Source organism: Rhinolophus ferrumequinum, chromosome 14 (genome assembly GCF_004115265.2).
Source record: "Rhinolophus ferrumequinum isolate MPI-CBG mRhiFer1 chromosome 14, mRhiFer1_v1.p, whole genome shotgun sequence".
Classification (NCBI taxonomy): domain Eukaryota; kingdom Metazoa; phylum Chordata; class Mammalia; order Chiroptera; family Rhinolophidae; genus Rhinolophus; species Rhinolophus ferrumequinum.
The window spans coordinates 46,407,955-46,435,116 of NC_046297.1; the positions used below are offsets into that span (position 1 = coordinate 46,407,955).

General features: G+C 33.8%; 1 protein-coding gene across 2 annotated transcripts in view; it reads left to right on the forward strand.

The window, feature by feature from the left end:
• Nucleotides 1–27,162, forward strand: part of ZFPM2 (zinc finger protein, FOG family member 2) — a 445,713-nt gene that overhangs the window by 76,775 nt on the left and 341,776 nt on the right. Inside the window, exon 2 of one of the 2 annotated variants that reach the window (XM_033126666.1) lies at nucleotides 20,907–21,065. The exons of the other annotated variant lie outside the window; for it this stretch is intronic. Coding sequence (XP_032982557.1) covers nucleotides 20,907–21,065 — 159 coding nt within the window. The remainder of the gene's footprint in view (nucleotides 1–20,906; nucleotides 21,066–27,162) is intronic. 2 annotated transcript variants of the gene reach the window in all.

A 27,162-nucleotide genomic window follows, 5' to 3' on the forward strand; every position in this document is an offset into this window, starting at 1 on the left:
CATAATAAAGATACATATCAAAATGAAAAAGTTAAGGATATAAAAGGGAACCGCCTTAATCTGATGTGAAGTACCAGATTTTATAATTATATAACTTAAGTAACATAACCTTATCTAAAAATACCTAATAAATATTCTGGAACCGACAGGATTGAAAAAAAAAAAAAGCTAACATTTGTTACCTTCAGGCAAAGCAGTTTTGCTGTAATGCTTTTGTTGAAAATCATATTTTTATGTTTCTCAGTATATGTGTTCATGATCACTATTAATTTTAATGCTATAATATAAGATTATGGTATTTTGTACTTTCTTTTTATGATGGTTCTTTCATGTTAAAAACTGTCTTTAAAATGATAGTGCTTAATGGAGCTACTGAGGAATTTTTACTCTCTGAAGTACGGGAAATGGCTGTCACCTGCAATTCTGTTCCATGGAAGTAAAGACTTGATCTCTAACTACTACCTTTTAGTAAAACTTGCTGTAGTTTCTTGCACTATATAAGCGAATCATACTTGTGATTTGTGATATATCAACACAACAAACTGTGGGTTTAGGAATTCTCTTCTTTTTTCCTCAGAAGAATTGGTTTCCCCTAAGAAAGAAGAAAATCAGATGTGAGTGTGTATAGACTGTGGTAGAACCACATGTACTGTCTGCGTTTACTTAAAGCACTTTTGAGCCATAATGAGAAGTTTAATCAGCCACATCACATACTCATGGGTCACAAATATCATTTGTTAACATATATGGAAAATGTTATATATAACTCCAAAACATATCTGCTATTCAAATTATGTATTTCTTTATATTTTTAACTTGATAACCAGGCAGGGGGAAGAAAGAAGACAAACTTCACAAAATATAGGATACCAACTCCAATAGAAAGAGCTCATGAAATTTACTTAGAGCTTTTTTGTTCACTCAACATAATTAGGCTCAGTTCTGGCAAGCTTAGCTTTTTGGTTTTCTGATCTAAAGCTGATTAGAACTAACTGTATAGGATCGTATTGCTTAATTGTTTTGATTTAGTATATATTGAACATTTGTGTCATCAGCAGAGTTTTTTTTTTTAAATTGCACAGCACTAAATGATATGGATTTACAGTTTTTGAAACCAAATTGTATTAGCATTTAGATTGTTTCTAAAACTTCTTTCTTACAACAAACATTGTGATGAACTTTGCTGAACACTGATTTTTGTCATGCTCTCCAACTATTTCTAAGGATAAAAACCATGAGTTGAATTAATGACTCAGAATTTGAACCATTTAAAGCTTTGGAAACATATTGGCAAATAGCTCTAACCATTATTTTAGTGACTAAATAGTGTTTCATTTTGAATACATAAATATTAATAAAAGTTAATCTTTTTGAGTGTTTATAGTCAAATATTGTTATAAGAACCTCACAATTGTTAATGCATTTATCATTCCTATATTACAAATGAGAAAAAAAGAGGTGCAGGGATATAAAGAGACTTATTCAAGGTGAAACAAGTAATATTTTGGAGGCAGGAATTGAACCCAAACACACTGGATTAATAGCTAACATTTACTATTCAATAGTAGACAAATCAGATTTACTGAACTCCTGAGTTAAGAGACTTATGAAACTACATTGTTTGGCCTTCTTTAGAATTCTATGCTGCATGTTCAGTTATTGTCTTAATTTTACAGATTAAAGAAACAACAACACTGGGACTTCGATTAGGTTAACTTGCTCACATCACATAATTAGTAATTGGTAAAGCAAATTTTAAGCTGATGTTATCTGGATTATGTGTCTCCAGTGCCCAAACTCTGAATCTCTACACTTTTTCATTTGGAACATTTGTGGTTTTAAAATATATCAATATTAACAATGACATTTAAATGAGCATGTTTTGGACTATTTAATTTGTAGAGATTTCTAGACATGGCGATCCCATGTCAAATCTTGGGAATAATCTCAGGTTTGTATATGCATCACTGGCACCACTTGTGTAAGAGAACGAGTTTCTCCAGAGCCTTCACAATAGAAAACATGCTGAGATGGGGGGTCAAGGGGGTGGGGGGGTCAGAGTGGGTGAGGCAGCGAAGCCCTCTGAGGAGGGGATATTTGAGCTCAAACCTCACGGGTGACCTGAATCAGAGCGGTGGAGTGTTCCAGGTGGAGGAAAAAATAAGTGCATAGACCCTGAATTGGGAACAAGCTTTGGCTTTTGAGAGAATAGAAGAGGGCTGATGTTCCAGGATCCAGGGAGGGAGGGAAAGAGGGAGCAAGGACTTCGAGTTTATCTCAAAGAACTTAGTGAAGCCAACTTCCAGCTGGCCCTTTTGTAGGATTTTGTGGGCCATGATATAGATTTTGGCCTTCATCCTAAGTACAGATAGAACACATAAAAGCAGAGGAGTAACAAGATGTAATTTGTATCCCCATGACAAGGAATGGCCTGCCTGTAGGAGAGGTTGGAGTGGGTTCCTGGAGATTAGAGGCTGGCCACTGCGTTAGCCCTGGTGAGAAAGGTGGCTTCAACTAGGGACACAGAAGTGGAGATGGTGTGAAGCTGTCAGTTGGGTTATGTTTCGGAGGTAGAGCTTTAAAGACTTGCTGATAAATTTGTTGCATGAGAGAGGGAAAAAGAGGCATCAACTATGACTCCTCACTCTGGGACTTGAGAAAACTGTTTAAAAATGGTTTAATTACTGTTGTCCCACTAAATCTAATCACCATGAGTGTAGGAATGTTGTCACCTATATTCACCATGCGTACCCTCCACCTAGCATAAGACCTGGCAAGCACAGAGCAGGTGTCTCAAAATATTATTGAACAGTTTAATAATTATTATAAAGCATTAACATGTTATCTAAATTATTTGCTAAAATATTTCCCCTTATGTTGTATTTTTACATATATTTTTTGATATTTTGACATGAAAAAAAGCTCTATATTTAGATTTATGCTGCCTTATTTATTTGCTTTTTTTTATGTAGATTTGAGTCCACTTATTTAATGCCTTGTAATTTCTTTCACTGTGTCTAAAATATCATTCCCCATGCAAAGGTTTGATTGATCACCACTTCTGTTTCTTACTGTCATTGTTTTTTGGTATACTTCTTGAGAAAAGAACCTGAAACTGATTTTTTAAATTATGGGAGATAATGGCCTAAATTGATTTTTCTTTCTAAATTGCTAACTAGTTACTTCAACTTAATTAATTTATTAGTCTTCCCTTTCTATTGAAAAATGTCCTTACTAAATTCTTACAAATGATAATCTGTTTCTAAATGTTTATTTTACTACCACGGTCATGGTACTAGATAATGTTTTTATTGTTCTGATTTTATCTCATGTCTGGAATATTTGTACTCCTGGTATGCATTTGGGTTGGACTATAATATTTGTTTGCAACTCTTAACTGTGTATTCCTCTCAATGTTCTAGAGCTGCACTCCAACATGGTTGTCACTAGCCATATATGAATATCTAAATATAAATTTATGTTAATGTTAAATAAAATGAAAATTCTGTTTCTCAGTCATGTCAGCCCAATTTCAAGTGCTCAAAATAGGCACATGGGGTGAGTGGCTACCATATCAGACAGTGCAGAATGATAGAATATTTTCATTATTACAGAAAGTTCTAACAGCATTGCTCTTTAAATTCATATTTTTGAAATGCCTAACGATTATCCAAGGATTTTTAAAAAGAATACCATTATATAGTTAAACTACTTTGAGAATTATTGGCATCTTTATAATATTTGATTACTACTTCTAAGATTGCGCTATGTAGCCACATTTATAAAACAAGTTATTTTTGTCTCTCATTAAATTTTTTGATGTTTTTCTCAATGTCATATATATTTATGGATTAAATTAATCCGAGGAGTTTTTAATTTTTGAAATTGTATAATATGTGTTTTTGATTTGTCCTTTAACCATGTTTCAATTTAGGTATTTTACTTTGATTTTTTAAAATTTAGTAGCTTTTTGAAGGGAAATCTTGCATTTTTACTGTATTTTTAATTTTATTAGTATAATGCTCTGCTCATTTTTAAAAAATCTGTTTTATTGTATTTTCTCTTCAAATTTTATTTACTTGTGTTTACTATTTAATAAATTCCTAAAGGTTATTACTTTGTTTTTGTTGTTGTTGTTTTTACTTTTTAAATTTTTTTTAATAGTTTCGGGTGTACAAAACAATGTAATAGTTAGACATTTATACCCCTCACAAAGTGACAACCCCCTTCCCCAATCTACTACCCCTCTGACATCGTATAGAGCTGTTATAATTCTGTTGGCTCTATTCCCTATGCTGTACTCCACATCCTGTGACCATATATATATATATTAAATTATAGTTGACATTCATTATTATTCAGCTTCAGCTTTAGGTGTACAGTGCAGTGGTCAGGCATCTACACCGTCCACAATGTGGTTTCCTTAATAAGACAGGTGCCCATCTGACACCCTACAAAATCTTTACAACAGTATCGATTATATTCCCCAAACTGTCTTTCGTATCCCTGTGGCAATCTAGTGGTTACTGGTTGTGCTTTCTAATTCCCTCACCTTCTCCTTCATCCCCATGCCCCTCCCATCTAGCAAACCTCAGTTTTTTCTCTATTATCTCTGAGTCTGTTTCTGATTAGTTTGTTCATTTATTCTGTTCTTTAGATTCCACATGTAAGTGAGATCATCTGCTATTTGTCTTTCTCTGTCTGACTTACTTCACTTAGTATAAAGTTCTCTAGGTCCATCCATATTGTTGCAAATGGTAAGATTTCATTCTTCTTTATGGCCAAGGAATACTCCATTGTGTAAATGTACCACAGTTTCTTAACCCAGTCATCTACCGATCGGCATTTCGGTTGTTTCCATGTCTTGGCTATTGTGAATAGAACTGCAATAAACATAGGGGTGCAAAATAAAGGCGGTATCGATTCTTATTCAGTTTCCCCTCATTTTTCACAAAGAATCTCTGGGCCTGTCTCCTCTGAAACATTTGGATGCTCTGAAATGATTTTGTGTATTCCTGTCATGACATTCCATATGTGTTTCATCATTTGCTTTCAGGAAATCTTATGCATATCACTGGAGTTCTTACTGGTCATTTTGCTGCCTTTCCTAGGCACTCTGAAGTCAGAAAACCAGTAATAGAGGAAGCTAGCGTTTGAACATAAAACTACCAAAACCACATCACTTATTCTTTCAAAAAGTTATTTTTAAGAAAAATTCTAAGTTATTTTCACATTACATATAATTTCTAATTGTATTGCTTTGTAATATATTTACTTTTTAGAAACTATTGAAATACCTAATATTTGGTGAGAGTATATATTTTATGAATTCTTAATTAAGATTTATTTTTTAATAGGAAACATAATGGTATCTAACATCTAATTTTGTACATATAGGTTGTATTTTGTTATTCAAATTCTCTATTTTTTTATTTCTCAATGTATGGCATTATGATAATGGTTTGTGGATGTTTTCTACTAATTGGTATTGCTACTGATTTTTTAAAATCAGTATCCCATAACTTTATTTGTAATTCCTTAAATTTTGTGTGATACTAATATTGCCAGCATTCCTGTATTTTCCTTTATGCTGACTAATAAATATTTGCCTATGTTTTCATGTGGTAGCATCTTTAACATTTTTAAATGTTCAATGAAAAAAATGAATGTTTTTGTTTTTCATTCCAATTATAAACTTGTTCAGTTACTGTCATGTTAGATACTGCATTCTGTTTTTGTGTTCCTAATGATTGTATTCTAACTTTGTATTTTTTGAATATATTATTAATATTATTGATTGGTTTTAATATCTTTAAACATACGGAAGGTAGAAAGCCTACTAAATGTTATCTTGAAGTATTACCCATTTAAAAAAAAATGGTTTAATTATGAAACCAAAATAATTTAGCCCTCTTTTAGAGAGGAATGAAAATTGGGTGTTTTGACTTCTTTTCAACCCTACTTCCCTGTTCTCTATTAATCTATGTTTGATGTTTGATAACCATTGTAAAATTTAATTCTTGTTTTAAAATACATTTTCTAATATTGTATTCTATTACCTTAATTTAAACAAGCATTTAGACTCATTAGAATCAAACTTCTTTTATTTGTAATTTACATTTTTAAAAAGTATCTTTCTATATTTAGCAAATTTCAGTGTTCCCTGAAAAATATTTTTAAGCACAGTTTTGCTGTTCTTAATGGCTAATAATTCATCTCCCTGAAATTGAGAGAACATTTTTTAATAAGGTCTGTAGAAATGATATTTTACAATGTACTTTGTAAGGCCCAGCAGATCTGGCACTGTTTTGGTCAATATCACATATAAATTGTAGAGTTAACTGAATATAATGTCTTTCACAGCTTTTCCCTGTAAGGTTATGCTAGCTTTCCCTTCTGCTTTTTGCTAGCTATGTATGAAGTATGTATGTATGCATGTATGTATGGGTTTGTTTTTTTGGAAATCTACTTTTGCAGAGTTGATACCTTTGGTGAGAGAAGGTGGACTTGCGGTAAAAAAGATGATTCTTTACTAATGCTCTTTAAAAATATGACAAGGATGAATTTGGTATCGATTTTGATTATTTTCCTTAATCTCAAATATAGGGGCTTTGTTCAAGTCTAGACATGCTTAATATGCAACATTTTTAATATTATACATATTGCCAATTCATCATTTCCTCAGTTTACTTAAATTTATGACTATCTATTATTAGTGGGTTGTATTCCATAACCAGTCTTCTCTGGTGTTTCTTTCCCACCTCTTATCTTTTTAACTGTTTTTTATTACCTTGAATTCTTATGTGGTTTCTCTTCATTTGTCATGAGTATCACTAATTCAATTTTTCTGGACCATCAGGTCTGCTATGTATTATTGCTTATCATTATACTTTTTATTTTTTATTGTGATTTTATTGTAACTGTCTTTTCTTAGTATATGTTTAGCTTATTTTAAAGAATGTCTTTGAAATCTGACTGAAAACATGAAGTATATTTTTAAAAATATTATTGCATCTTATAAAGAAATATATTTCTGAGGAGACAGAAAAGGCTTTCCTTTCTTAGTCATTAGCATATTGTTTGTCTTATGTTCCAAATTTCTCCCCCATCTCTCACCCTCAACTCCTAGGGTCTCTTAATTTATATATTTTTAACATATTGAAATAACAGATCCAGTTAGGCTGTACAAAAAGAAGATCAGCACAATTTAGAATTTGTGTCATCCTTCTCAGCTTTGTCCTGGTCGTTGGTTCTTTTTCCTTCTCAGAATTGAAGATGGCAGAGCCAGGACCACATGAGTGGGTGTGTTGAATGGTCCTTGGCCAGGAGCCAAGACACTCAGTTCATGACGTTTTCTCCTTATCAGTGAGAGTTCCTGGTGAGATTTGTGATTTCCCTGGCATTGCAAAGGAACCAAAATTGAGACCCGTGTGGAAGGCCAGTCATTCTAAGGGACTTTTGTGGTTATTAATAAAAATGCAGATTTGGCCGTAGGCCCTGGGGTTCTTACCGCAGATGATAGAAAATGATAGAGTCCAGAGAAGAGTTAAATGGTTTAGAAGCTGAAGGATAAGCAGGTTCTTTCCATGGTCAGGAATATGCTCTTTCTTTTTCCTTGTGCACTATTGTTGCATCAGCCAATTTATGGGATTTTTAAAGGAGTGGCTTTGTGTCTTCATTCTCTCAAACATATTCTTAGAAGTGCAGTTCTGTATTGTAGAAAATAGATTTTACTATCTAACCGATTATAGAAAGCTTTTTATCCAAACAGATTAATTTCCTCTTTCCCCCTGTTTGTTTTAAATTTATTTAAGCTTTAGGTTGAGTTAGTGATCTGTCATATTATTTTCTTTCTTGATGCCTTATTCCTAAATACACAAGATGTTACTATGCCTTGTATATAGTAACAAGACAGGTTGCTGTTAAAATATTTAAGTCAGCACAGTGTGAATCTGAATTTTTCAAAGAGTTTTTGAAATTTTCAGTAGCTGTGTTTGGAATCCTGGCAGATTTCTTAAAAACATTTTAGATCCTCCACTCACCAACAGCTCATAAAAAGATCAGATCTACCTGACCACCCCTACCCCCACCCTTGGGTCCCTCACTGTAATTCTTCATAGGCAACCACATATTTTAAAAACAAAACTGAAAACAAAGAAAAAAGTAACGATTTCCACAACCTAATTTAGAACTGCCTCAGTTGTGTTACAGTTAACTCTCCCAAGAGCTCTGGGAAGCTTGATGGAATGGAATTTCCCCCTTCACCATGAGCCAAATCTCCATATGGTGCATGAATAATTCTCAAGTGCAATGGATAAAATAAATGGCCAAACTGACATTGTGTGTCTCTTCAGAGATGGAAAGGAGGCCTCATAGAAAACGATACTATGAATTAGTGAGTCTAATTTTCTGTCAGTGTGTACACCATCGTCCCCAATGCAGGACAGAGTGTTCTTCAGCAAAGTAGAACTAAAGCATAGAGGAAGAAAGTGACCTCATGGGTTTACTGGTGAGACATGATCATCCACTCTTATCTTGCCTCTCACGTTTTTTTAGGAATGACGTAGCTTATATCTGTGTCACTCTCCTCTTCCCATAGGTTTGGAACACAGATCAGTGTTAGAATAAGTTGGGGTGCAGGATTAGAATGCTGTTTCCTGGATCCTATTCCAGAGCTGTGGAATCTTTGGGATTGGGGCTTGAAAGTCTGCATTTTTATCAAACCTTCAGCATGAATCTAATTCGCACTATATGTGGTCCCTATTAAAATAGAGGTTAGTGACTAAGACAGGACAAAGAGAAAAATGGCAGAATCAACGTCAGGTACCGTGATTTCCCTCTGCAAATGCAAAGGGAATCGGTATGTTTTTACAAACTTTTTTTTTACCTCTTTGATACTGGAGCCAAATGTTAGCCTGAGTCTAAGATAGAATGCTGGACTAGGGAAGATGGTGCTGGGTGACAGGTAAATTCTTTCTTTCTTTTTGCTATCAGAAAGCATAGGGTAATAATAGCTAGAGGGGAGAATCAGATTGCATGCTTTAGTTAACAGTAAATGACATCTATTCTTTGATTTAATTTCTTGCATTTTCTGGTATGATTTACTTGTTTATATTTTTCCAAGTCAAAAATAAAATATTCTAGGTATATAAAGCAGGGAGTGTGGGCTGGCAGAATAATTTTCTGAACAATGGCAGGAAAATATCTGAAGTAGGAAAAGATTATTCATATAAAAATCATTCATATATTTTGCTTCATGCTGACTAGACTAGTTGTAAGTAGTAATGGGTCAATAGAAAAACAAAATAAAAAAAGCAAACCAAAAACAATCTGAAGAAACGTTAATTCATGTTTAAGGCAAATCTTTATTGAAAAACATGTATTTCCAGATTTTTCAAATTAGATGTATTTGTTTATGAAAGTTAGAAAGCATGGATTCAAGAGCAATGTGAATTAAATATTCTTCAGGTGAAAATTTCCCTGTGTTTATTGCCTTGCACTGAATAGTAGGTAAATCGTGATCAGTCTGATATGCTGGTTTTTCTATTTGGAGGGAAGAGATGTGTATTTCTTTGTGTCAAATGAGAGGGTGGTTGGGGTGAGACACTTTCTAGGTTTTCATTAAGTATAGCTATCTCATCACCATTGATATAAGACCCTCATAACTTAACCACCTTCAATATAATTAGGAAATGCATGTTTACTCCGACAGTTTAAAGGAGAAAATGAAATTCTACTTAATTTGAAGAGAAGATACCAAGCCTGTTTTTCTTCCCATATCCGATGCCACAGAGACGCTTATGCCAGAAGTGCATAGGAAGGTGCCTCGTGGCAGCTGTCGCAGGGTTTATGACTCAGATATTGCAGTGCTGCAGCAGCACAGGAGAGTGCATTTATGTGAGCCTTCCACCTTCTGCCTTACCCTATAACTTCTGCCTGGAAAGGTGCTTGCTTTTATTCTGTTGTAGGCGTTGTTGCCAATAAGGCGGAGGACATTTTCTTTTTAAGAGCTCCTTAGATGCTTCCTCCAGGTTGTGACTGCTGGAGCAGTGTGGATAAGCCAGCTTTGTTATCACTGGCACCCTACCTGCTCTCCTAATTCTCCAGAGAGTAAGTGTTCTTAAAAATATAGCTATATCAAGTGCCTCGGTGTCTTTAGACAGTCTTTTAATGTGCTAGTATAAAGTAAAAGTCTTTTTGAAGCTATGTTTTATGGGGAAGTGCTTTCTGGGGCCTCTTGAGATGTTCACAGGTACTGAATCGAGGTACCTTGATGGTGGTTTAATGACACCATAGAATACTTGTTATAAAGTGCCCTTTTGATGTGCATCCCAGGGCATGTCACAATTAGAGCGGAGTAAACATGTTGATTTTGGTTTTACCTCCACACACAAAGCCCCCTTCGTCTTGTTAGGGTTTTGCAACTACAGATCTGCGGGAGGTTTTTTTCATTCCCTCCAAGATGAAAGAGATCTGCCGGAATGGAAATTTGCAAAAATGACACATACACCTGTGAAATTAGGGAAATTCTTATAAAGTTCTGATTCCAACCAATACGCAGGATCCACAACAATGCTTTGTTTTGTGTGAGGACTTTTTTTCTGGCTGTGCAAAGAACATGTGTGCAGGACTGTACAGGCTTGGGAAGAATATTCATCATTATTTACTGTGTCAACCCCAAACAGAGGGCCAAATTGGCCGCATTCCAGGAGCAGGAGGCCACACCTATTTGTGAAAAATGGAACGGATTTCTGTAGTTGCCCTCACTTTGACTATTTGGTTAAAGGTGGTGGTGCCAGGACATGCAGTTTTGTGAGCCGCATGTGTGGGTTAACGATGAAGGTTGGCCATGGTGTTGCTCCATAAAGTCCCAGAGACCACACTTGGTTTGTTCACCCGCCTGATTATAATAAGGGGTTGGAGCGAGGCATGATGGGAGGAACAAATGTGTGATCTGGCTGGGAACTCCGGCTTCACACTGATTGTCACTGATTGATTAACCAGCTCCCTCTGGCTGGGCAGAGCACCCTCCCTGTCTCATGAAATACTAGATCCTCAAAAGAGGAGGATGAGGAGAACACTGTATTGTTTGAAGGTCTTGGCCTTTAAGTGACTCAAACAGCACCATGTAATTGTAAAAACTGGTGATGCTGTCCCATTTGTATAAAGACTTTCTTTCTATACCGTAGCCAGACATGTATGAAGGTTCTTTAGTAAAACAGCTCCCTGATCAATTGTTTGCATCATCCAGGACTCCTGGAAAGGTATGGAGAAGTAACATTTGGGGTCAGCCTGAAGTGGTTACAGTGTATTCCATGCCATTCCAGAATCATTTGTAACAATGTGGTTTGAGAGCTTGCTGGGCTCTGGCAGGATTTTGGAGAATGATTAACCAGCACTATAATAAAAAGTAAACCTAACCTGCCACTGATCAGGAGTGACTACATTGTGTTTTCCAGGTGAAAAGTAGTTGGATCACAGACCATCAACTGCAGTACACAAGGTGTCTATTCATAGTTGAGGCATGGAGCCTGTTAACTGCTAAATATTGCAAGGTAGTGTGTCTCATATGTGACAATAATAAATATAATTTGTGCTGTTACAAAGTAACTTCTATATAACATTTATATTCTTGCATAGTTATTCTCAAACTTGACCATGTGTCAGAATCACCTGCAGGGTTTGTTAAAACACAGATCCCTGGGCCCCGCCCTCACTGCTTCTGAAATCAGATCTGTGGTGACTCAGATAATGAATTTTGAATTTCTAACAATGTTCTCAATGCTAATGCTGCTAGTCCAGGAATAACACTGGAGAACCACTGTTTGCTGACAAACGTGATAAACCAATGAAGTCAGGCATCATTGTGAGAGTAGTTATTTAAAAAAACATTTTTGTTCCAGGAGGTTCAATCAATAATTAATTGCACATGTAAAGAATCATTTTAACAAGGCAGCGTCGGAAAGGGTATTATTAAAATGAAGGATTGGAAAATAGAAATTAATCTATTTGATGAGATGAGGGTTAGATTAGAATTTTATTAGTTAAGAAGAAAACAAGTTTATAGACAGTAACGAAAACCTGATGCAAATATTTTTGTTGATTCTCTCCTCTAAATTTTTTCCCCAAAATCTTTGCAGTAAATTGATAATTTTCCTTCATTTCCTGCGTATAGCAATATGCATACAGAATGTTTTCACGTAAGACAAATATGTTGCATATGAGACAAAGAAATGCATACTGAATGTTTTTAAGGACCATGCTTGATTCATGAAATTTGTCTTACGAAATTGCTTACGAAAGTTAGTCATCAGAGTTCTTTGCTTAGCATTCATTATTTGGCTAGTGATTCTGTTATTATTATTGACTTTTTTTAAGTCAACAAATATGTTGTCTTTAATTCGCTCTGGAAAAAGAAATGTGTATTCTAGAGTCAAGAGACTACATCTATATATCGCTTGTTTTCCTGTTTTTTTATCTATTTAAATAAAATAATTTTTAAAATAACATCTCTTTTGCTTATACTAATTTAACTTTGTTAAATAACTATGTAGGATGTTATCAACTAGTTTGCAGAATTTAGTTTTGTTAGATAAGAAGACTAGCTATATTTTCATGGTCCTTTGGAATTTGTAAAGAAAATGTATGTTTTTATGTACAAGTCTATAAAGTTATGTTTGGATTAATTCACTTTATAAATATTTCTCTGCCACATATCATGTATGTGAGTTTCTGTGGATAGGTTCAAATCCTTTCATTTCTTGCTCATACCTAGTACCTTAAAAATCTAATTACTATAATCGTATTCTGGGTAACACCTGAAGTTTTGTTGTGATAATGATGTTGACTTTGGGGAAAAAATTCCTCTTTGCCTGATCCCACTTCCCTGAACAAAGTTCTGGCAGTCTGAGGGTAAGTGGTACCCACTTTGAATAACCAGGAGCAATCCATGGATTTCACACTGTTGAGTGGAATAAACTTGCTCCAACAATACAAATAATAATAAACTTAAAGCTATGTGTTTAGACTTAAAAAAAAAAAATCGTCGCGTGTTATCTCTCCTTGATTTAGTCTTCAATTATTACAGTTAAATTCAAATGAAAAAATACTTATTTGAGTAAGTATTATGATAATTGCCATGGCTAAATGCAAGGTACCATAGTTGCTGCTTCTAGTGGCAAATGTAGGTAAGATAGACTTATAACAGGGGAAATAATAAAAACGCAGGACTAGAATTTAGTGTATCTAAGAAGCCTTTCCTGCCCTCCCTATGTTAAAATGGAGTATCTTTAAAATATATATATATATATGTATATAAAATATATATATGTGTGTATATATGTATATATACACACATGTATATATACACATATATATAAATGTCATGCCTAATATGTATAAAGTTTGTCTCCTTAGCTAGATTATCTATTTCCTTTGGGCTTGGGATATCCATTTGGTACACTGCTGTTGTTCTAGTACCTAACAGAATGCCTGCCAGGTTCTTTACTCTCAATAAATACAGTTAAATAAAGAATGAATGAATGAATGAATGAATACATGAAAGTCTCTAAAGAGAGAACAAAATAACATACAAGCCTTTCATCTTTTGTACTTATTACCAGCTAGAGGAATTTTAGTATTGAAATACATCATCATCATATAAAATATAAGTTTTAGTAATGAATATACTTTCATATTTCTTTATGATAGGGTTGCCAGCTTAATAAATCAAGAATAGCTTTATGGGGCTCTGGACTGAGACCTGATTACAAAATATTTGAATTTCAGTGCCATCACTGTCAGTAATTTCTTGGGTCAATGCACAAGGCATTTACTAATGAACGGAATTTTTTCAATGCCTGAGTTACTTCCTGAGAGTAAATTAGTCATTAGAGAGTCTAGTTCAAATTTGTCTGTATTTCCTCAACTGACTTTATTTTTCCTGTGATATCAGTGTTTAAATCTGCTATGTAAGATTAGTTGCTGCTTGCTAGATTTATGTATGTTCTAAACAAAATTGCTATTTTCTTGTTAGCATTATTTAATTTGAAGGATTCCTAAACAAAGCATTTTAGAGGAAAAACATTTAAAGAATAAGTTATTTTAAGATTTATATATAAGAAGTGTTACTACTGCCATGTATGAAAATGGCCAAGGACATTGTAGCAAAGAATATCACTCTATTTTTATATAATCAAAGAGTTCATTTTCCCCCCTAAAGAAATAATTTGAATAAAACCCGACCCCCTTCCCTTCCCTTTTTACAATGGAATATGGTCAAATTCAAACCTCCATTAAAAATTCTCTAATATCTTTTTTTTTGCATTAACATTTCAAAACTCAATTTAAGTATGCACAGATCTCATTTTTAATAAACTTAACAAAATTCAGGTAATTTCCTTCAACTTTCTAGATTGAAGGACAGCAGTTGGTACAGATATAAAAAAGATGTGCAGCTATGAGCAAAGCCCAAAATCAATTATATATAAGAAATAACATAACACATGGAAAGAAATTAATCAAAAAGAAGAATTTCTACTATATGATTCTCTGGTCTGCTACCTGCAGGCAACAAACGCAAATGAAAAAAATCAACATTCTTCTGGCAGATAAGAGAAAAATTAATAAAAATGTTTCCTTCCTACCAGATCCCCTGATGCAACTATTGTTAAAAGTGAGTGACTGCAGGAAGAACTTGCTCGTTTAAAATACTACTTTTTCAGACTAGAGAAATAAGGTTTTATTCTTGCTGTTAAGCTCAATTACATGAGTTAGTATGGATTTGCACTGTCCAAAGAGCATCCTTCTTCTTCGCCCCTTCTCATTAAACGGCTCTGTGGGATATGCATGAGACAAATGTAATAGGAACCAAGTGAGAAGCATTTTGTGGTGTGCCTACAGGGTAATGATTCGTAAGGAAGTCTGAGTGTTGCAGCTGAAAACTCTGAGAGGCACTACTAAGAGCCACAGATTATGCCCCGGATGAAATTAGTAAAACTACATTAATATTCTAAAGATACAAATGTTCCTACTCCATAATGAGATGGGAGGGGCACCATTTTGAGTATTTCTGCTTTTTATTTTAGAGGAATTTTTGTTTTCTATTTCTAAATGAATAAATAGAATATGAAACTAAAAATCTTAACTATTGGAGGGCTTTATATATTGTATATTTTATTAATACCATCTGAAGTTAACAAAGAAATATGAGGCTAGAATTCAGAGTATTAGGTAACAGGGTATCCAATTTAAATAACAGTTCAGTGCCTCATTTCCATCACATCTAGAAAAATGTTACATGAGTTTAGAATGGAAAGTTCTGTTTTAACTCCTTTTACCTGTCTATTAAAATACAGCACACTTGTATAGAGTTTTGACATATTTGTGTATTACATAAGAAATGTGAACCAGAATTTGTCCCTAGTTTATATTATCATATTTACCTTTGCAAAGGTAGCAACGCATGATAAATATGGAGCCATTATTATGTAATAATTAAAGCATGATATTTGCTTAAATTGTCAGACTTGAGGATCCCTATTGTTTTATCTTCATTAGAAGGTTTTACATACCTTCTCATTCCTTTGTCTGAGTAGATCTTTTGCAAATGACTTTGAAGGAGCCTGGAACATGAGCTGGATACTGGGGACAACATCACCATTTTTATTTTCATTACTTTATTAAGATTTTGAGAAATTTATTCCATTGGTATGTATTCTTTGTTCTGTGCATGAGTAAAATGATACCAAGTTTGTGATGGAAGTATTAATATTAATAATGCTCTTCGATATAAAAATGATCTGAAATGGCACAGATTAAGAAGCACGGGAATAAAAAGGTTTGGAAATATTTCTGTGTTTTCGGGGAAATTCACCTAGCAGAATTTCTGAGCACGCCTTGATGGATTATTGTAATTATTGGGAATGATAATATTTTAGTGTGACTTTCTTCCCACCTGTCAGTTGCAATCAAGGCTGCCCAGTATGCTGAAACAGTCTCATTTTGCTAGGTGGCTAGTCTTGTGCAGCCTCTAGAATGTTTAGAATATTAATGCATGGAGAGGAGATTGAATGCTCTCTATAGTTCCATTATGACAAAGTGTTTGAGTTATTTAAGTCAAAAGGCATGCAAAACCTAACTAAAATGATTTATAATAAATTAATGCCAGTGAGTGCTTAAGAGAAAGGACCCCTTTTGGGGGATATTGCATCAGAACCATAGAATTTGGTATTTTTTTCCCCCTCTTCCTACTTGACAGTGTATATTAATTTCTGTAGAATTTAATTTCTTTCTTGGGTGCCTCATTCTGAAGTGCTTTGAATTTATATGAACACAGAGAATCTGATATGAAGGGTGAGGGTGGGACTAGTTTATAGTAGGCTACCAAGGGAGGAAGTTATTTATGGAGACAACATAGGTTGAAAGACACGAATATTTGATTGAATACTTAGTATGCTCATCTTTATCATTTCTTCCATGTCCTCATTGTATTGCTTATTTTAATACTCTTTCTTCTGAATTCTCATACATCTTTTATATTTTTTCCCTTCTGGCTTTTGCTCCAGTGAGTGGCTATGGATGGGTGTCAGGGATTTCTTTAACCACCTGAAATTTTAGCACAGATTTTCTCATCAATTCATTTATTAACTTGTATATGCTTGCAAGTTCTGGGGAGTAAGAACTCCTTGAACTGCTTCTTAACCACACAAATCCAATTCTTTATTTTCATTTCTTTTCAACGCTCATGCTACCACTGTATATGGTGTACTACTTCATCTTGAACGTCGCATTTGTCCTTTGCCAATTCCAGATCATTGAAACAACCACCACATGAAAAATTCTCCTACGTGTAGGCCCAGCTTTTACACTGTAGCTATTGGTACTGGCTAAATGAAAGGCTTCACCCTACTTTGGCGGCCATCAGTCTTGTCCGGTGTTGTGAATCTGTACAGCCTTGCTTCAGCTTTATCTCAACAGGACAAGGGCAGCTGCGGTCAGTTCAAGTGGTTCCCATGTACCCAGCTGTCTCCCTTTCTGAAAATGGGAGCGTTCCTTTGCACCCCCCCGCCTCCCGCCCAGAATCTCCCAGTAATCTTTATCATTCGTCCTGTATAAAATATGAAAGGATGGCTACTCAGTCTGAGAATTGAGTAACAGTGTTGTGGACCCGGCATAGAGCACTGTTGTATTCGTAGCTTTAGGATGTATGACTAATTTTGAGCATTTTAAAGTGAGGTAAATATTTATATTTATAAACATTGAGACTATTAATTCTGGTGACTATGTTTGGATATCTATAAATCAGAGGCAATTGAAGAGCTGAAATTCAGATTTCCTTACACTTGTCTGCCAAGTGGCCTCAATCAGAAGTAATTTTCTCCATGAGGGCACATGGAACTCAATCGTGAGCCTTTTCTGGGTAGATATTATTATTTGTGTCAAATTATAGGTGGTGATTTTTCTGAAGTGGACTTCTGTGCCCACTAATCCATACACAGGAGGTTCCTTCATTCCATCTTTCATTGGTGCTATTAATTGTGCTTGTGCTCCAAGTGTCTCTTACCTTTTTAAAATGTTACTTTATGGCCACCGATTATCTGTAAGGTTTTCCTGTTAAAGGAAAATGCAATATAGAGAGTAGAATAAGATCTGATCTTAAACCATAAATACTGCGCATCTTAAGAGAAACCTCTTTTTTTTTTTCTTCCCCAGAGCCTGATTTGATAGCATGGCTAAAGGAATGGTTAGTAATTTCACATTTTCAAGTACAGTAAATTATATAAATCTGACACTTGCTTTGGGAGAAATACAAGTTGGCAATTAAATCACCATCTTGTGGCTTGTTCTCAATACTGACATTGAGATCTCATGTATTTTTCAACAATAAGCTCAAAAGAATTTTTCATTTTTCATTTTGATTTCTGTAGTTTGTTTTTGACAACAAGTGCTTCTTTTCAATTATGTGCTTGGACTTGCAAATTGATAGCCAGCACGTAAAATAAAACCGTCCTTGGAATATAGAATAGTATACTATCAATTAAGATTTTATCTTAATCTTTGATAAATAAAAATTTTATATATGTGTAACAGGGATGGCTTGGTTAGGGCTTTATTAAGCATAGATCAAGGCATTGTGGTTTTGTTTCCTTTTAAATTTTCATATGAGCTTTTCCATTTAATTTTTAATAAAACAACTGAATTTGAGAGCTTAGTATGGGAGCCAATTTGTTAAGTCATTGAGTATTTTAAGTAACTGTTCCATTACATATTATCTTTAATAAAAAACTCTTCTAAGAATTAGTGTATATGCTCAATTTCATTTTTTAAAAAGAAAGTATTTTTATTACTATTGATTTTTACTTGCACATTCCTTCTCTTTTATAATATACAAGCTTTTATAATTGAAGAGCATTCAGAAATTAAAAAAGGAATTCACTAAAATGTATATGAATTATTAAAAATGTTTATTTTACAAAATAGACATTTTTTTGTTAGCAAAACTCATATATTGTCATTTTTGTTATTGTTGATATCAGGGCCATTTCTTTACAGATTGACTTAGTACGAATATAAAGTATGCAGATAATTAAATATTAGTAATCAATTATTTTAGTTTTGATAAAGTCTACAAGATGATCTTTGTGATTTTGCGGGGGAGTGTCTAATATTTTGTAATATGTATTCTCAGTAATCTGAGAAGAGCAACAAGAGGATTCTCAGCTTTTAAACACTAGATCTTTAAGCTTCTATGAATAGTTACATTAATATGAATTAACAAATTCTGAAGATTCTTATGTTTATGAGTTATCTATATTTTATAGTTTTATTTATGAAGGAATGTGTTTATAACTACCAAAGAATGGCTTGCATAGTAATATGGTTTATTAATAAAAGGTACTTTAAAAACCTTGAGTTTTCACATCTTGAGTTTTTCACAACTTTTTTACTAATTAGTTAATAACCTTATTCCGGTTAACTAACCTTGTTAGCTTTACTTTCCAGATACACAAAATAAAAATAGTAAAGATTCCCATACCTACCATGCTGTGTTATTTTAAAGATAACTGAAGAAAGTGCTTTGAAAGTCCTACACGAAACACAGATGAGACAGCTTTATACGTCTTCTTTTGACCAGAATTGTTATAATTGTTTTGAAAAAAATATGGAATATATTTTATTATACTACTGATTAGACTCAGAATTAATAATTAGAAGTATCACATGTTTAATGATTATAATATTTTACATTATTACTATTTTATATATTCTTTGCATATCTTGTTACTTGACATTTGTTTTAAATGGTGAACGACTGTAGTTTTAAACTGAAATAAAGCATAAGAAATAAAACCTAATGTGAGATCCATGAATTTTGAATGTGGTCTGTACAAAAACCCATTTTTTTTTTTTTTTTCAAACCTGCCACCTTGAGCATGAGAAAACACATTATTGGAGTGTTTGGAATTGGGGTATCCTTTCTTCCTTAACATTTTTTTATTTTTCTTTCTTTCTTTTTTTAATTAAATGTATTGGGGTGACAATGGTTAATAAAATTACATAGGTTTCAAGTGTCAAATATATGGTGATGGAAGGAGAATTGACTGTGGATGGTGAATATTTGTTACTTTGAAAAAAAAATTAAAAAGGACAAAGAAACTCCATAAGAAATTTTTTGCTTGGATGTCCCTTAATTAAATTCATGCAACTAACTAATTCTTTCTGTGAAAAAGTGTCATATGAATTCAGCTTTTTGGAAGCTGGCTTTTGGAAAAACCAGATATACCACTGTGCTGTATGTACCTATTTCTGTTTGCCCACACATCTATAAAAATTGTAACATATTCACTATTTTAAATTATTTATAAGATTTGTCCTTTGGTCCTGAAAATTTTCTAGCACATTGCTAGAAAGTAACGGAAAGATACTGCCTAAGCCTTTTAAGTATTTAGCCTGTCTGATGAGAACTGACATGAATGACAATTAGTACAAATTATAATTGTGTTCCTTGCATAAAATGCCACGTTGTTTCTTTAGAAGCAAATGCAGGCTTCTGCTTAGTAAAATGAGTCCGAGATTTTGAATCTTTAGGGCAGTCAGAAATTGACTATCAGCAGTGTGGTATTCTCACATAGTCCACTTCTGATTCATCTGTACAACTGCAGCCCTCCTTCTCCTTTCAATAAAATCGGTCCATTAATGTAGTGTACCTCACTCTCATTCACTCTAAGGAAGTTGTATTTTTATTACTGAAAAAGTATCACATAAATACAAATTACATTTTTTCATTAGAAAAATAGTTTTCATTTCAGAAAAAATTCAATTAATTATGAATAAGGGTATGCTTTCATCAGGGAGAGAAATATATAATTTTTCTTCAAGCCTCAAACACATATAATGAAATCTTTTCTCAGAATCCACTCTTAAGATGGATTTTTAAAAGTATAGACTTTATTAAAATCTTAGTTCAATTAAAATGCATTCAGTTTCTTTAAATCTTTATTAAAATCTCAGGTAAAATTGTACAACGGTGCAAAAGAGACTTGTACTCTTTACCAGGCAGTTAATTTGAACAAATGAACGTCAAGAGCACACTTTTGCTCTTCAGAGGAGAATGAAAAAAGAAAGCTTTGGGCTCGGAGGTGGAGGTGGAAAAGGATTGGAGATGGAGGCTGCTCTCTCTGTAGTAACTTCCGGCACTGGTTTCCTTCCACTTCTCATCATGGGTTAGTGCTACTTGTGAATATGAATGTGGCATTATCTTGTGTGCGTACCCTTAGTTGTACCATTTGGCCTCTTCGTAGAATACATTTTTCTTACCACCTTGATCAAAAAGATCCTATTTAAGGATTTTATTTCACTATCTTCTTTGGGTATTTTTGGTACAGTGTCCCTGATTCTTTTTCAAGGGCCGCTAGAGGATGCCATTGAAGAGGAAGAAGAAGAGTGTCCATCAGAAGAAACAGACATCATCTCAAAGGGGGACTTTCCATTGGAGGAAAGCTTTTCTACAGAATTTGGGCCTGAAAATCTGAGCTGTGAAGAAGTGGAATACTTTTGTAACAAAGGTAATCATTAATGGTTGGTTGCGATATGTGAGTCCATTTACTCAGATGATTTTATAAAGTTTAAAAAACACGCTGATAGAGTGGAACAAAAGTCCTCAAATTGCTAATACATAATTCAACAGCCTGCAAATATGTGCAGAATTTTTTAAACATAAAATATTATTTTGAAGGATAAAAGAAGTAATTCCACTTTAATAAGTCCTATTGTATATTTAAACAGTTTCATGTTGATTGGCCAATTAACTGTGAACATTTTCATGTTGATTGGCCAGTTAACTATAATACATTTAATGTTTGTCAGTTGTTCGTTTGTTTTTTCAACTAATATTTGTTGAAGGTCAATTGTTTGCAAGGCACTGAATGTGGCATTGAGTGTCAGCTGTGAATGGGGCAGAATCCCTGCCCAAGATTCACTCCTTTTGAAGACTGACTCCCTTAGGTGTTTGATGGTCAGCATTGAGGGTGGTGCTTTTTTAGATATTGTCAAATGAGAAAATACACACTCTCCATTCTAGTATAGATACTCTTTTGACAAATTGACATTAAAATGGAAGAAGTACTTGAGACTATATATCTCAGCTTATTTCCAACCTTGACTTGGAGCCACGTTGCCCCTGCCAGTAACTAACTGTGTCCTACTGAACATGTATACTCGCTTGCTTTTTTTCAAAAGTGTGTTTAAGGTTCTCATGATTCCTTTTTTATTTTATTTTATTTCTTTCTTTTATTGTTTTGTCTCTGCAAGTGAGGGGAGTCTTCTATTGCCTCCTGCACCAAGGTACAGTTTCACAAGTGATTTGGATCAGTCCCTTGGTTTAGAACAACTGCTTTTGCTGATTTTACCATGACAATTTCCCAAAGAACATGACTGCGAGTGCATGTCTGTCTCTGTATGTCTGTTTGTGTTTGCCCTGTTTTTATTCAGACATATATTTTTCAGGCAGACAGAGAAATTAGGTGAAGTGATTTTTTTTAATGTGTTTGTGTCAATTCATTCATTCAACTTGACAGTCTAAAATCAAGGATGCTGATATAGCTTCCCTAAAAATATGCTAATAGTACACATATCTCAGTAGCCACATATACATTGGATACAGATTATTAAAATTCCAGAACAGCTTTCTTCTGGTGTTGGTATTAGAAACAAAAGAAGCAGCCAGTTTCCAATCCTATAGTCCCTAGAACCCCATGCCCTAAAACCATGGAAATGGAATGGCACCTCCAGGACCTGGATACACTGAAGTTCGGGAAACATCTTTGACCATTAACTCCTGAAGACCTCAAGATGGCCTTATAACCTGGTCTTTGTTTCCACATTTGATGCTTGGGTTGAAACTGAGGATGGTACAGACAGAATAGACTTTTTTTGTTAGTGTTGACTCAGATTTCAAGCCAAATAAATATCTTCCTAATTGTTCTGGATGTTAGAACCATTTTTTGATGATATGTAGCCACACATCAATACATATAAGAACTGGCTGGAGATGTAGAGTTTTTAAGTCTGTTTGAAGATCCCATTTTCCTTCTTTATCAAGAAATATATCCTTCAGTGCCTTGAAGAGAACCTGCCTTATATTGTGGGATTGCAATAAAGAAAAGGAACCAATTTAGAAGGTCCCATTTATTCTTCTTGATCTTGTCATTAAAAGAGTTAGTGTATGGATTTAGACATTTTTATCAATTTAGTTAACCCAGGGAGGCATTAATGATAGGTATTATTAGATATATTTTGCATACTGGAATGACCATTGGTTAAGGCCTATGTTTAATGAAGGAATATAGAACGCTAAGTTTTAAGTTAGTAGTTTCTTAGAAGAAAATAGACGTATGGCAGATGCTTACATGATTACATAATTATGGTCTCAAGACAATAACGTCCATCTATACTAAACAGAGTTCTAATTCATGTAAAATAATGATAAGCTTTTAGGAACTAAAATAAATTTGAATTACGATGATTAACATTAGTGGATCTTTTTAACTGATGAACAGTTGGAAATTTAAAAAATATATCAAATATATAAATAATATTTAATAAAGTAATATACTATTAATAAATTTTATATTATAAAATAATTTCTTAATGTTTAGTTTGTAACTAAAAAGTGGTGATAGGTGGGAATAAGAATTCTTATTTTCACTGTATTTTTCAGGATAAATACTATTACTATTTCAGACTACTGTAGCCTTATTTAATAGGAAAATAATTTCATGATTTTACTCTCACAGAATGTGAGTAAATTAGGGAATTCCCACCTAATTCAGTAGGAACTTCTGTGAAAGAGGTACAATTCTGTGACATATATTGTATCCCCTTGAGGTCATACAAGGGATTCCGTCCATTTTTCACTTAAGTTGATTAGCTACAATAGAAAGAGAACATTTTCTCTCTGTAGAAATTAGAAACTAATCTTTCTGTAGAAATTCACATATTAGTCTCAGTGACACATAATTATGTTTTCTTGCCAGTTGCAGGGAAGAAGATAGATTAGGCATTAAAAGAGTATAGGTAGTGATCAGGCTATTACATTATTTTTACACTCGAAACTAATAAAAAAAGTAAAAAACAAACAAACAAACAAAAAAAACCACTATTAAAAAACAAGAGTATAGGTAGTTAAATGGTTAATTATGCCAGTTTCATGATTAAAAAAAAGCAGGTAAGAACTGTTCTTAAGAAAAAATATTTTTAACTTGGGATCATTGATGAAACATACTTTTTGCACATATTCTAAATCATTGATGACAACTTGGAACATAAATATATATATATATGTACACATATGTATATATACATATATATGTGTGTGTGTGTGTGTGTGTATGTATATATGAAATGAATTGTCTTATTTAGAAAGTTTCTTTGTCTAAAAACATCTAATCATGATCAAAATTTAGCAATGATATATTTGCTTTATGGATTCCAGGGATAACATTTTTGAACATTAAATGCTTTTTCTCTGATTAAACAAAGGTTACTAGTTTAAAAACTCAAATTACAAAAACATGGCTAGAATATCTTAAGTTTTCCAAATAAAGTGCTTTGACACACTGTTAAGAAAGAGTACTGAGAATACACATATAGTTAGAATATATCTTCATTGATATTTTAGCAACTCTGTTTTGTGTAAAAGCAATCATATGCTATTGTAATTTTCCTATTAAAAAAGAAAATAAACTCTACTCTTTGTTCAGACACAGCTTATTATAGGTTAAAGTTCCTACTTCCTTTCGAAATTGAGCTTCTACATTATACAGGATATTTTCAGTGTTTAGAATGACTCTTTACTTATTACTGGAGAATTTTCCTCAGTTCCACGTGCATATTATCTATTTTTTGTTGTTGTTTTAAAAGGGCCGGCTTTTTTACAAGTCTCAAAGCATTTATTAATATTAGTAAAGTTGCAAGTCATCATAAAATATATAATTAAATATGATCCACATCACTCTTATAATGTAATATTCCACAGAAGTATCCAAAAATGTTGGTCAGAACTTTGTCAGATTTAAAATGTATAAAATTCTTAATCATATATGAATCAAAAGCATAAATATTCATAACTAAATGTGGAAAAGATCATTTTTAATAATCTGTTATTGTATTCACAGGCCTAAAATTTGAACCTGACAATTCTTTTGACGTTTCAAACATACGTAACTTTTTACTTTGGGCTAGTTGCACATTTTATGTTTCTACTTTTCATCTTTAAAATGAATGAACTATGTTTATTTAAAAATACCATTTCAAAATTGTTTTGATACCTTTAGATTTTAAGAATTTTAGCAAAATATAAAGTAATAGTTTTAATTTGCATCATCTTCTTTTGTTTAATAAGTTTAAATCTTTTGGCATCTTGCCGTACAGTATCTCTGAGAGGAAGGAAACAAGCAAGAATTATTTCCTTGAATTTACTGATGACGAAGACATCAAGGCTGGGTCCATAAGTGCTACACATGTTCTGTGGTACTGGATTATTTGCTTCAGTGATTTTTTTTCCCCCTGCTTTTCTTCTGGTTTATGCAGTAAACATAGAAGTGCATCTATGCATGTTTAGAACTAAGAAACTAATATAAATTGAAATATAGGTGGTCAGGAAAACAACCTGAGGAGCTTTTAGTTATGTCACTGCTGGCAGGTGGAAACTCTTTTATTTATCAGCAATTTTGAGATTAACTCAGAGACAGTAAGTTTCCTAGTGGTGTTGACATAGAGCAGTTCTAAAATTGGTCTACTGTTATTAATTGGAAGAGGGTTTCCTCACTGAAACATTCACGTTTATTAATGACTAAAGTGAATAAACATATCTTGGCATACATTCCAGAAGAATGTCACAGGATATGTGAACAGGAAGAAAAGTGTCAGGTCAATATCACTGTAGGCTAGTAGAATGTAATGCTATTAAAAACAAAACAAAACAAAACAAAACAAAAAACCTCTAAAGAACTGCATGTCAGTGAACTTTGAATTATCAATAATGATTATCTAGGAAAGTTACCAAGGATCCTTACAAACTGTCCTCTGTTGACATCTTTAAACAAAGTCTGAAAGAGAAAATGATACCATCAGAGTTGATTTTGGAAGAAAAAAAAATAATCTTACTTCTAGTCGTATCTAGATATGAAGGATGGCCAGAGAAATCAGTAGGTGCAGTACTTAACCTAGACAGATGAACTAATAATATTACAGCGCTTCAACCTAGGGAGCCTAGGTTGAAAAAATGAGACATAATGGAAATTCATAAAATGAATAAACAGTGTAACAATGGATTTGTCTCACCACATTAAAAAATATTTCAAATAGGTAGTGTACAGAAAGTAAAGGTTATATTTCTATTTTAGATAAGCTTTAAAACAGAAAAGTACAAAGCATATTAAAGAAAATAGAATAAAAACCTGAGTTTCTCAGATTTGGGTTTAGCTCAATTCCCATATGTAATTAATACCAAACCCAAAGCAAACATAAACAGGTATTTAATCAGTTTGGCAGAAGCTTCCAATTCTATTCAATAAAATTGAATACAACTCAACCCATATATTAAGTGCCTGCTATGTGTTAGACCTTCTTGTTGGTGCTGGGGATCCAGCATTAGACAAAAGTCAATCTCCACTCTCAGGAGGAGAGAGAGCCAGCACTCAAACTCACACTGTGTAATATGATGGGTGATGTTGAGCCCAATGAAGGAAAACGAAACAGTAAGTGAGACAGAGTGACAGTGTGTGTGTGTGTGTGTGTGTGTGTGTGTGTGTGTGCGCGCGCGCGCGCACGCGCGCGCGCATGGTGTGAGCAGGCTATTTTATAAATACGGATGGGGTAGGTGAACTTGGAGCAGAGATCTGAGGAAAGGGAATGAGCTTCCAGTACTGAGTCAAGACAGCTGTACCTATGAGGCCAGTGTTAAAGGAAGCCAGAAGAGGACAGCAGAGAGCCGGGAGCAGGAGAGGTGTCTTCATACCTGTAGAACTTGTTCCTCTAGGAATCTGTTGGATTCCCACCACAGTGGAAGGTTGGGAGAGTCACAGAGGGGAGTTGAGGTGAACTGTGAGAAGAGGCACAGTCATGACACAGTTTGTATATTCCTAGAAAAGAAGGGGCTGCAGAAACTAAAGGTTAAAGCAGGAAATGGAAGCCAGCAAACTGGGGAAGCTGTCAGGAGATACAGATAACCCCAATCAGAATGATCCCTTTAGCCAAGGGCATGATGAGACTCCATCTGTAGCTCATTAATGTGGTTTCCGGAAGAGCAGTTTGGGGGTGTTTGAAGACGATATGAGTCGCTTTGCTCCCTCCCACAATACCAGAGTTGGGTATGTGTTTTCTGTATCTTTTCCCATCCTTAAATCTGAAAGATAAAGAGTAGGGGGCATGAGGACCAGAATCAGTTTCATCTTTGTGTTCAGCTATTTCTGCCAGTTTGACAGGACTTAATAAAATGTGTGTCCCTTTCCCCCAACCCATTTCCTTTTTTTTTTTTATCAGTTTTGCAGCTTTGTTTAAAAATTAAAAAATATGTGAGGACAAACTATTTCCCATTGGACTGTAAGAAACTCAGTTTAGATTATTGATATTTATCCTCCCTTCTTCCCCATGTTAAGGTAA